This window comes from Pleurodeles waltl, chromosome 11 (genome assembly GCF_031143425.1).
Source record: "Pleurodeles waltl isolate 20211129_DDA chromosome 11, aPleWal1.hap1.20221129, whole genome shotgun sequence".
Classification (NCBI taxonomy): Eukaryota; Metazoa; Chordata; class Amphibia; order Caudata; family Salamandridae; genus Pleurodeles; species Pleurodeles waltl.
The window spans coordinates 540,740,465-540,752,858 of NC_090450.1; the positions used below are offsets into that span (position 1 = coordinate 540,740,465).

General features: G+C 47.6%; 1 protein-coding gene across 2 annotated transcripts in view; it reads left to right on the forward strand.

Moving 5' to 3' along the window:
- LOC138265860 (collagen alpha-4(VI) chain-like) overlaps nucleotides 1–9,120 on the forward strand; it is a 946,529-nt gene extending 937,409 nt beyond the window's left edge. For both annotated transcript variants that reach the window (XM_069213964.1, XM_069213965.1), the window contains one exon: nucleotides 8,841–9,120. In XM_069213964.1, the coding sequence (XP_069070065.1) occupies nucleotides 8,841–9,038 (198 nt within the window). In that variant the 3' untranslated portion in view covers nucleotides 9,039–9,120. The remainder of the gene's footprint in view (nucleotides 1–8,840) is intronic.
- Nucleotides 9,121–12,394: the final 3,274 nt, after the last annotated feature.

Here is a 12,394-nt window from a genome sequence, read left to right on the forward strand (position 1 = left end):
AGTAGCACTGTCACCACTTGGTGCACCCACCCAACTACACATGCAGTGCCTGCCAGCTGAATTAGATCATGGATCTACCCCTGGCACAGTGTTTGCCAAGGCCCAATCACAATGCCCTGACACACCAGGCCTAAAAACTCTATTGCCATGAGCTGGCAAGCACATCTAGCTAGTATGTGGCCAAACAGTTACAACTTTGGAAGAGTCTGCCCCGCCAATACTGACTACATAGCATTACCTACACCTGTGATGCCAATCTTGTCCTGATGGACACAACCCATAGTGGACATCATTGTACCTAGCATCCGCACCACAGATACCCAGTGGTGCCCACCCAGAGCCACCATGCCAATACATATTGCAAGTGAGTCTGAGTACTTACCCCCATGTGGCTGCTGTGCTGCCCTCAAGCGCCCGTGCACCTCAGGGTAGGCTACTGACAATTTGTGGGCCATTAAGGGGAGGTCAGGGTCCGACGGGCACTCCTGCCTCATTGGGAGGACATCCCCAGCTGGGCCTCTGCAGTCTTCTAGGCCCAGCGTCTCAGGTATTCCCACCGCTTTCTGCAGTGGGTGCTCTGCCGGGCATGGACCCCCAGTGTCCGCAGTTGCTTGACAATGGCACCCCAAATCCCCTTCTTCTGATGGGCGCTGACCTGCATGGGTGACACATACAGGAGGACACCGTCATGTAGAGTGGCATCCCTGGGACAGTAGTGGACAGCCCACATCACACTTCCACACCCACACGCCGTCAGCCAACGTAGCTTTAGGCCCATCACCTATGTCCATGCTCCATGCATACTGCCACCTAGCAAGGCCCCCATCCCCATGCGCGCATAAAGGACAAAGACATTGCGCTCACCTGCTGCTCTGGTGCCACATACAACTGTCCATACAGGGGCAGGACCCCATCCACGAGCCGCTCCAACTCTTCCTGGGTAAAGGCTGGGGCCCTGTCTCCTGCAGGACGTGGCATCTTATTTACCAGAGTCAGAACACAGCAGCACACGTAGTGGAGGTCTTCAGTGCACGAGGTTCAGGAGTCAAGTGAGCATGAGCACATGAAATGGCGGTCACTGCCATTGCAGAGATCACCTCCAGTATCGATCACCATTGGCTTCTGCCTCCCATTGGCAACTGTTTGAACCAATGGTGAGTTGACCGCCTACCGCCTTGAAGTGTTGTGCCGGTGGGATGATCTCATTTCCACCTGTCCTATGCATGCAGACAGGCTGCTACCATTTTACATATCCAATGTGTAATGTGTGTAAAAGTGCGTTATGGGTGACATATGCTGGCCTGCGGCCACATAAACACCACTGACACAGTCTATGGTGCACAACATTTAACCAACTCTTTCCTGTTCCCAGGTACGATGGACTGGTCTGGTTGAGGAAGAGGAATGCACCAGTGTACATGCTCCTAGTAGACCTTGCCGCCCTGGAGGAGCGTCACATCATCCAGACCTTTCGCCTGAACCGTGTGACCATAATGGAACTGTTGGCCCAGTTGGAGCCGGATCTGTTGCCTGCCATTTGCCATCCCTCTAACAGTGCAGGTGTTGTCAGTCCTCCACTACCTTGCCTCAGGCTCCTTCCAGGTCAGAGTGGGTCTCGCAAGTGGGATGTCACAGCCCATGTTCAGCAACATCCTGAGGGATGTACTGTGTGCCCTGATAAATAATGTGACCAGCTACATCAGGTTCACCCGATATGCAGAATTACCCACTATCAAGGCTGCATTCTACAATGTGGCCTAAGTCCCACATATAATTGGGGCCGTTGATGGCACCCACATTGCTCTGGTGCCACCCAGGAGGAATGACAGGTGTACAGAAACCGCAAAAACTTTAATTCGGTCAATATGCAGGTGGTGTGTCTCGCAGACCAGCACATCTCCCAGGTGACGGACAGGTACCCAGGCTCTGTGCATGATTTCTACATCCTGCAGAACACTCCAGAGAGACCGGGCCTGACTCATCAGTATGTACCCCTGCATATGTGTGTCCCTCACCTCTCTGCACCCTTGTGTCCCTGCCCTTTTGCCCTCCCAGCCTTGACATGCCTCTTCCCTCTACGTACACAGGTGACTGGCTATCCCAACCTGCCCTGGAACGCGACACTCGTGAGGCATCCAACCTCAGCTGCAGAGGACGTTACAATTAGGCCCATGGTCGTACGAGACGGGTCATTGAGAGATGCATCGGCCTGCTGAGGGCCGGGTTCCGCTGTTTGCATGTTTCCGGGGTTGCCCTGCTCTACAACCTACAGAAGGTGTGCCAGATCATTGTGGCCTGCTGCATGCTGCACAATCTGGCCCTGAGGCGTCACATTCCCATTGCTGGATGCAGGGGAGGGGGTAGCTGTGCCAGTGGCTGATGAAAGGAACATGGGAAGTGATGAAGAGGAGGATGATGAGGATGCAGCTGATTCCAGGGCGGAGCTGATTTGACATTACTTTGGCTGAGATGCAGGTATGTGTAAACTGTATGGTATATGTCATCTACAACTGTCTGCCTTGTCCCTGATGCCACCTGTTGTCTGTGACCACTGACGGTATTGGTTGCAGCTCTGACTCTGGGTGGGTTGGGGGGGGTCACGTGTGCCCATGACTTAAGTAGCCACAGTGTACAGGTCAGGCCTATAGTCAGCCAGCTGTTGTGCTGGTGCACTAGTGCCATCAATATGTATGTCGAATGTTTCCTGAGTTGCCAGTTCAAGTGCTATGTGTGTGCCACACAGGGTTGTTGCATCTGTGCAGCATCTATCCTGGGAGTCAAAATTGGGTGACAGTGCCACATTGTTGTTGGTGGCAGTGGGTAAATGGTCAGGTCTGGCACTGGGTGCTGTGAGGGTGAGACCATTGGGTTGGTATGTGTTGTTTTTGTGTGTTGGTACTGGCTATATGGTTGTGGACCTGACTGGCATATCTGCCTTGGATACCTGTTCCTACAGTGCATTTGTGTGGAGTTTGCATCTGTGATTCCTACAGTGATTGTTGTCCCTATCTTGCTCTACTTTCAGGACAATGTTGTAGTGTCATGTGGTCCCTGCCTGGGCTGTTGCCTCCATTGACACATATCTCCAGCCACTGCCTGTTCTATGATCGACCTCCCGGCATTTTGCTTACCCCTCTGTCACCCTCCTATTAATGTGCTGGGCAATGGGTTGCCACTTGTACATGCATTGGCAGTTCCATGTGTACTCGTGGCAAATATACATGTAGACATGAACTGTGATCAATTGTCATTTATTTGGGATGGGCAAGTGTAAGGGGTGAAGAGTGGGGTCCTGGCAGCAGATATTATCAGAGTGGTGAGGCCAGCTGTAAGTAGTCCAGGTACAGTCTGCTGGCCATGGGTAGACGGAGATATGGCAGTGGACAGTCAACAGGGTGACACAGTGACACACAAGGGAGAATGTTCAGGAGAGGTTCACTTCCTGGCAGTGGTTGTGGTCTGGCCATTATGTCTGGCTGGATATCTACTTGGACATCCTTGCTTGCGTGGAGGTTCCTCAGCTACAGGGGTCAGGTTGCTGGTGTCCTGCGAGTCCTGTGGCAGGGCCTCCATGCAACTAGCTGCAGCTGACGTGGAGGGCTGTGATGGGATGTGGTCAGTGGTAGGGGCCTGCTGGTGGGTGGTGGACTCGCGCATGACAGTGGTCAGATCCTTGAGCACCCCTACTGTGGAGGCCATGGCCATGGTGGTAGTGTGGGCCTGCCACTGTTGAATGGCCTCATGATGGTATTGCCCCTACAGCCGCTGGTTCTCCTGGACAGTAGCGAGGATCTGGGCCAGTGTGTCCTGGGTGTGCTGGTATATACCCAGGACTTGGTGGAGGCCCTCCTGGGCAGTCAGTTGGTGTGGCAGTCCCAACCCTTGGCCCACGGTTCCCCTCCCACTACCCCTGCCCCCTTGTTCCTGTGCCCCTGGCACAGTGTGCTCACTCCCAGTAGTAGCAGGGCCTTCATTGTCTGGGGTGGGTGCCCTTGACTCTGGCCCCTGTACTACGGGGCACACCTCTGATTGATGGGTCCCTTGGGTACAGGCTTGGGGTTGAGATTTTGGCTGTAGTGTTGTTGCCACATGGGTAGGGGTGTCCGGTGTGTCCAGGGTAGATGTGCCGTTGGTGGACTGTCCAGTGGCCCCAGATGGCCCAGGCAAGTCGTCCTCTTCCAGACATCCAGTGAGGCCGTCATCCTGGGGTGGGCTGTCTGAGCCTGGCATCCTCTGCTTGGTGTCAGTGGCAGGGGTACCTGTGGATGGATACGGTAGATGTTAGTTGTGTGACTGTAGTTCTTATGTCCCTGTTGTGATGCATGCAATGGCTTGACTTGCTTCCCAGTGTTGGCAGTGACAGCTGCTGCACTGCAGACATTGATTTGAATTGGATTGTGGGAGCTGTGGTTCTTCACATTGTGGTTGACATCCGTGCATTAGGGGTGTGTGAGTAGGGATGGTGGGAGTGGGGTGGTGTGGCATGCAGAGGAGGGTTGTGGGGTGTTTGGGATGGGGCAGTGGAGGGCTTGCAGTGGGTTGGAGAGTGGTGGGGAGGCATGCTGGGCATGGATGGTTGGTGCTTGGGGATTATTGCTGACTTACCAGAGTCAAGACCTCCGCTGATGCCAGTGAAGCCCTCTGGATGCATGATGTCCTCCCAGGCTGTCAACTGAAGGGGAGGAGGTGGGGGCCCACCGCTGATCTTGTTGCTGGCTATCCTCTGCCTGGATGCCATGGAACGGACCTTCCCCCTGAGGTTGTTCCACCTCTTTCTGATGTCCTCCCTTGTGTGTGGGTATGTGCTGACTGTGTTGACCCTGTCAACCATCCTCTGCCATAACTCTGTTGTTTTGGCTATGGATGTTTTCTGTACCTGGACACCCATGAGCTGTGGCGCTACTCTGGAGATCTCGTCCACTATGACCTGCAACTCATTGTCGGTGAACCGTGGGTGCTTCTGGCGTAACATGTTGTGGGGTGGGTATGTGTTGTGCGTGTTGGGTGCAGTGCGGGGGTGCTGTGTGATATTTGCTTCATGTGGGTGTTTGGCTGTGTGTGCTGGTGAGCTGTGGTGTTGATTTGTGCAGTGTGTGCTGTGTGATATTTGCTTCCTATATTTGGGGTGGTGCTTTGTCTCGAGTGTGGATGTGACTGCTCGTATTTGTCGCAAGGGATAGTTGTGTGTTGGGGGGTGTTATATTGTGGCGTAGTCAGGTGTGGGTATGGTTATCAGGTGTAGGATATTTGAACCAGCCAGTGTGGTGTTGGCTACTTTCCTCTGTGCCTTTTTGTTCCACCGCGGTGTGAACTGCCAATGGTTTCCACCGTGCATGTACCGCTGTGCTGGAGGTTGCCTCATAATATGATGGTCAGAATGGTCTCGTCGTGGCAGGCCGGCTGTTGATCAGTCACTCTTTCTCCGTGGGTTGGCCTGGCGATATTGGTTTTGTGTCTGTATTTGGGCGGTTTGTGTTTTGTGACTTGTAATCCAGCGGTCGCAATACCGCCACCACAGCCAGTATGGTGGTGCCATTTTGCATGGCGGTCTTGCCCAAAAAAAACGCCAAATTCGTAATGAGGGCCTATCTGTTTGCTCAGAACAGTTGGAAAATGTTTTCTTTTCTCACAGAAATGTTGAAAAGGCATCCAGTAAATCAAGGTCTGAACAGTTATTCCCCTGTTCAGAAAAAACACAGCTGGATTTTGCTTTGGAGACACCAGTCGGTAATCTAAATTCCAGTCCTGCAGTACCTCTGCAGCAAAGTCAAGACAACCTTTAATGAGGTCCTGACAATTTACTTGCCTGTTGAACCTCAATAACCATGTTATGAAAACCTATGACAGTGTGTGCTTGATTGTAAAGAACCCATTGAGAAAGCCTGTAATGAGGGGTGTATTGCTTATGAAAATACCTCTATCAAAGTCTGTAGGCTGGGGATGGTTTATTGTGAAACCCTTTTGGTGTATTGATTACAAACACTCTACTTCTGATGGATACTTCTGACTACAGATTCCTCAGATTTACAATTTTCTCCGGTTACCAGACTGAATCTGGAAACTTCAATACAGTGCTTCCGTGCCCTGCCAGGTGGCTTTGTACTTCTCAGCTCCAGCTTTATTCTGGCCCCGGAAGTGACGGAGCAGAGCTGCATATAAGCACCACCCTTTGCATCGACTTTAGTTTCTTTTTGGATACTTTCTGCACTCTCGGTCACGGAGCACAACGCAAATGTAGGTAAAAGTGTGCAGATCTCTAATTTGGGACCGTTTTTGGTGGCAAAAGAAGGCAGTGTGGAATCTGCGGTGAGATAGAGTATCCACCAGAAAGGGCGTTTCCTAAAGGAAGTAACTTGTTATTCTGGTGATTATTCCTCACTTTTAGAATAGTTACCAAAGCAGTAACTTCCAAAGTGGCGGGTTGTGAAGTGGACTCAGCTCAAAAGGTTTTGCAGTACTAAGCAGCCTAAATATCCTTTTCTGGACCTGGGTGTCAAGGCAGAAGTGCTTTGTAAACATGTGCATCAACACCCTCATGGCAGCCTGGCAGATGTGAAGGACAGGTTTTCTGCTTGCCAGGGCAGCAGTAGCAACCTTAAACCTGGTGGAATGAGCCCTATTTCTTGCATTTCTGGAAAGATTTCCAAGAGTATACTGAGTCAGGCATTTTTGCTTAGGCCCTTTTCGTGGAGTTTTGTTAATTTCATGAAAATGGTAATGTTTAGAAACAACATATTATTATACCTCAAAATATGCAAGCTATAAGGAAAAATGCCGTCAAGCACAGGGCAAGAGAGCAAGTGGCTAAAGTGTGTTGAACATTTGCCTCTCCAAGTATGCCGCTGTGGGCAGAGGCAAAATGTGAATAACAGTAGAACACTCCAATGACTGAAGAGAGCTGAACTAAAGCTCCTCTCTGTATGTATATGTACATATATTTTTTTGCTTTTGTTTTTACAAGAGCCTGGCTGACAGCTAAAGTTGTCAGCAAGGCCCAAAAGGGAGATAGCAAAGGTCTGGCAGTGGCTGATTGGTTGAAGCCAGGGTGTGGGGCTGATAGGAGGAGGGAGTAGATCGTGGTCACCAGCCTGAAGAGATTGTTAGCCCTGCCTTGAAGAACGCACCTTGCGGCAGCAATAGGTTACTGTCTTCCAAAGGCCAGTGAACTGAGATTTGTTTTAGAAGTATTAGTCTTTCTGGAAATGTCATCTTCCGACAAGCCAGCCTCTCTCTTCATATCTCCCTATGAAATAAATACTTCTAGAAAATGCAACAGAAATTCCAGTTTGTGGTGACAAACTAGCTGGATCAGCCATAGTGTACCCCAAGAAAACTATTAAGAAAATAACTATCGTGTACATAAGGTAATGGGCATTACGAGGCATGTGTTGCCTTGGAAGTCTGGAAACATAAACAAACAGGTACGTTTATGGGTATTCCTCAACTCTGATCCTACCCTTCCCCACCCTAGAAGAGGTCAGAGATTTACTCAGCCACAGGCTGGACTAACCCCATTGCCAGGGTTCAAAGGGTATCGGATCTCCCCAACATTTGGTGTGGATTTCGGGGAAGGCTTTTCTCCATTGGAAAACTGGTTTTGCTTGGGATAAAAAATAGTGTGAATTTGAACAAAAGGCTCCTACTGTGGACTTCTTTGTTATGGGGAACTCTGCACAGGTGGAATGGAACCCGGAGGGAAGAATTACCTGTAATTCCCAGTACTGCACCTGCATACCTTCTCCTGATGCAGCCTTCTACATGTACTATTTGAAATGTTGATGAACACCATAAAGCAGAAAATCTACATGTAGACATAAATCAACGGATGCAAATTTACCACTTTCCTGCTACATTGATTCCTGCTAATTTCAACATCTTGTCTTAAATAATAATTAAAATACCTGAGACTTTTTGTTGCTGCTGGGCTCAGTTGTGAGGGTTTAGCATTCATCCTACAATAGTAAGATTGTGATTCATGACAGGGATTCAAAGAAGAGTCATGCTCTGTTTATTCTTTAATCTGTCTTAAATGAATACCTGCATACAAGAAGAACTTTGCATTTTGTTCATATGACTTTTATATTGCCTCACCTTTACACCTAGTGCTCAGAGTCTGCATCTTTGTAGAATGCAGGGCTTTACAGAAAAACATAAATAAAAAACGGACACTTAGAATAGAGAGTTTTATGGCATGAGCAGAGTTGGTAATAGCTCGGGGCTGCCACCTTCCAAGAGACCACCTGGGAAAATAACTTTTCTCTCCATCTCGCTCATCTCTGTCTATTTCCAAATTTCTACCTTACTCCTCTCTGCTTACTTCTTCCTCTGTGTCTTATTGTTTTTCCCCGTGGCATCTTAAGGGTTTTGGGGGGCCCTGGAAAGACATATTTCAACTGTTTTGTGTAAAGACTGTTTCTGAAAGTCTGTTAGACGCCTTACTGGCTTCAATTAGCAGAAAATTGGTAATGCACTTCAAAGCTCTTATTAACGGGGACCTACAAAATATGTCTTGACTGGGCCCCAAAATTCCTAGGACAACACTGGCTTTGAAGTAGTTTTCCCAATCCTTCCTACCCTCCATAAGAATGGCCTACTAATATTAGTAAACATTCTGGGAGCATTTTCATGATATACTTGTTATTCAGCCTCAATATGTGTACTTTCGTTCGCCTTTGGAAATATAATAGGGTGCAGGCAATTACCTTCTGTTAATGGCGTTTCAAACTCTCACCAGACACTGCAGAAGCAAATAATAAATGAACAGAGGGAAAGGGGCTATTCTGCGAAAGAAAAGACCTACCAGACATATAAGTGTGACCTGTTGATTTCTCTCTTTCTAGCCATGTGAAGTAGCAGCTCTTGTTCGAAAACACTGCGGTAAGTACTTACCTCTTTTGATTACATTAATGTTATTGCACTGTGTACTTAAAATTGGCTCCAGCCGCTTAGGTAGCTTACTGTTTGGTAGTCGTGGATGTAAAATAAAGTTTGTTGAGGTGCAGGCCATGGGCCCACTGCCAACTCTTAAACAATGGTAGAAAAAATAGAAATCATTTAAAAAAAAACAACTAAAAAAAAACGCAGTACTGTTTTCTGTAAAGAAAACGGACTGCATTTGTGTATTAATAATGCGAATTGTCTACTGTCCCTCCAAATGCGGGAACGAAAGTGTCCGAAAACACCCACGCCCCCGCAGGATCGCTTGGCACAGCATTTATGCGCAAAAGCGTTTCACTTTGCACGCCACAGGAAAGTAAGGCACTGAGCGTTCACATGTGGGCATGCGAATCTATGCAGGGCGCTAACAGCATTGTTAGGAGTGAGCTGGAGGCCGCGAGGGAGACAGGCGAGAGTAGTGTGATGTGTGCAGTGTCTGACATGTACAAAGCCCCTTGGTACTGATGGCTGCCTCTGAGGGAGTAGAAGTGATTGCTGGTAATCTTTTGGGGTTGAGCCCCTTTGGAGGCCGAATCTAGGTTTTTGTGCGTAAATAGAGCGGGGTTCCATATTTACAGGACTGGTTTATTGTGCTGTCCCTGTCGGTGCTTCGATGGGTGTGTGTGCACGTGTTTCTTTGAGGGCATTTGGGTGCAGTGTGGAAAGCATAGGGTAGTGAGGGAGCTTGACCAGGGCGTACTGAAAACTAAAATCAGCCCACACTGCAAGAGACCACCCCTACAATGGGGCTATTGGTGCAAGAATGGGTCATGTCAGCCCTTCTAGCTCTAAACGCAGCCCCAGCTAGCAACCCACATGGGAAATGTCAGTGTACTAGAATAGGCAGCTGGGCCTTGAGCTTGATTGGGTGCTGGGGAATAGATCACGTATGTATGTGTTTTCAGTGGTGTGGCAAGGACCACTGGCACTTAGCAATAAACAAATGGGTCCCCTGTCCGGTTAGATAGCAAAAGGCAATCACATTTAGGACACAGAGGGACCCTCGCACCACAGGGACCTGGTGCTACTGCACATATTGAACTGATGGTAGTGTCATCCCTGAGGGTCTCTGCTTTCCCTATCTCCCTGTGCCTGTGTTGATCTGAACAGTAGGAAGCCAGAGTGATTCAGGGGTACAGGACAGAAGCATGGCACATGCTGACTGGTGAGATGAATGATCTAAATCCCTGTGTCCACCCACAGAGCGGTAACACAGTATGTTTGCTGCCAATCCAGAGGTGAGAATATTCACTCAGCGATACCTACCTCTTTTTGTCCTGAATGATATTGTAAGTAGTCCAGCAGCCAATTGCATAATAAATCACTTATACTACATGGCCCTCAATAGGTCATGTTTACCATTATGAACACCTACCAGTACATGGCAACTACCAAGTATCAGCTAGTCAGGCAGGGGGTGACTGAAGAGATCTGCTACATACTGCTGTCCACAGGAGGACTCTAACATAGTCCTCTAATGTAGGTTCCCAATAAACTGTATAATAGACTGCCTTTTAACTTTTAACATCTTATGACAGCCATCTGTGGGGTGAATGTACCTCAGTTCAACCTGTAGATTATTGAGCAGTTCCTCCTCCCAACTATACCTGCTCCTGATCATAAAATCATAAAATGTATTACTGTGTACAGTAACCAGCATTGTGGACTGTGAAAATAAACAACATCATAAAGGGACCTGCAGAGCTGATCCAAGCTGTGAGCACACTGCTAACTATTATCTAAGCATCTCTTCCCCGTCTGTCACACTGCTAGGCACTGCATCCCTTAACACTATAACTACAACTCGGTCACCATCATCTTATGGAGCCACTTCCCACATACAATCAAAACAAAGGCAATGTCTTCCAAACTACGTACACCCTACATGGTGTTGTGTACTACTAGTGCAGTCAAGTGCTTCAGCACCCCACGTAGGGACAGCAGACACTATCTAAATGTTACAATACATACACTACAAAATATTACATTAAGAATGACTAGATACAGAAAAATAGGGAGAGATGAGCAAGAGAGACACAGAGAGACAGAAATAACATTAAAAGGAAAGAACAAAAGAGAGATAGGGAGAGGCCAAGTTTGAGAAAAACGTTGGGAGAGAGACAGAGAGAAGTCAGAGAGAAAAAGAGAGAGACAGGGAGAAAGAAATGCATATAAAGAAAGAGACAGGCCGGGGGGAAACATGTAGAGGAAAATAAAGACCAGGAGAGATAGATAAAGATTGTGCGTGAAGTAGACGGAAAGAGAAAGAATGGTGGAGATAGATACAGAATGACAAGGACAGACAGTGGAAGAGAGACAGAGAGAAGCTCTGAGAGAAAGAGATGGAAGAGAAAAACTAAAAAAGAAAAAGACAGAAAGTGAATTGCATGGCACGATTGGGCGAGAGAGAAATGGAGAGGGAGAGAGTTAGGAAGAGATAATGAGGGAGATCAGAAAGACATGGAGAGGCAGAGAAAGCCAGGAAGAGGGTAAGACTTGGAGAGAAAGTGATAGAGACACACAAAGATAGGAAGAGAGAGCTTAAGGGGCAACTATATCTATCTATCTATCTATCTATCTATCTATCTATCTATCTATCTATCTCACTTTACCTCAACCTCACCCTCTTCCTATTTGTCCATCTGTTTTCTGTCTCCAGCTACATCAATTAATTTATCTTTGCATATCTCTTGTCATCTCCCTCTCTCCCGCTTATTGCTTTGGCATTCTGCCTATTTATCAGTATTTTTGTTTATATCTGCTTCTGTCGCCACCTATCTATATATTTCTCTCTTTCGATATATATGTTTTACTCTTTCTGTCTAGCTATATCAATCTTTCTTTGGGGAAAAGGAATAGACTGGAACAAGTAGAGGCACCCCGAGAACGAGATTATAAGTGACTTCTTCACAGAAGGCTACAGGCCCCCCTTTTGCACTTACTGTTTTTACTGTAATACCATACCTTAAGTGGAAAGTAGCAGAGTCTATAATGGTTAGTTTTCCTCCGCACAGTAATTAATACTCAACTCTGTGTATTAGTTATTTTCTCACTGAAATATTATGACCATTATTTTGATAGCTGCTAGGAGTAAAGTACTTTTTATAATTGAAAGCATTGGCTGGGCATTAAGGTATTGACTGTTATTTTAGGATTCATTGTGTTCAGAGTTTCTACCCCAAACCACCTGTCTGATTAAGCCTTGGAATGTCAACAATTCTACCCTGAGGGTCAAGTTTGAGAGGGGAGTACTTTTTGCCTTGTTGTGGGCTTAATGGTAGGTTAAAACCACAGAATGGCAGTGGTGAATGGCTTTGATTGTAACAACCTGAACACAGTAACCTCTGTATGCCCTGGGACACACCCTGTGTTAATGTAGAGTAAGGATTGTTGACTTCCAATCCAGTGGTAACTAATGACATATGATATAAGGTATGCATTATACTAGGTGTGCATT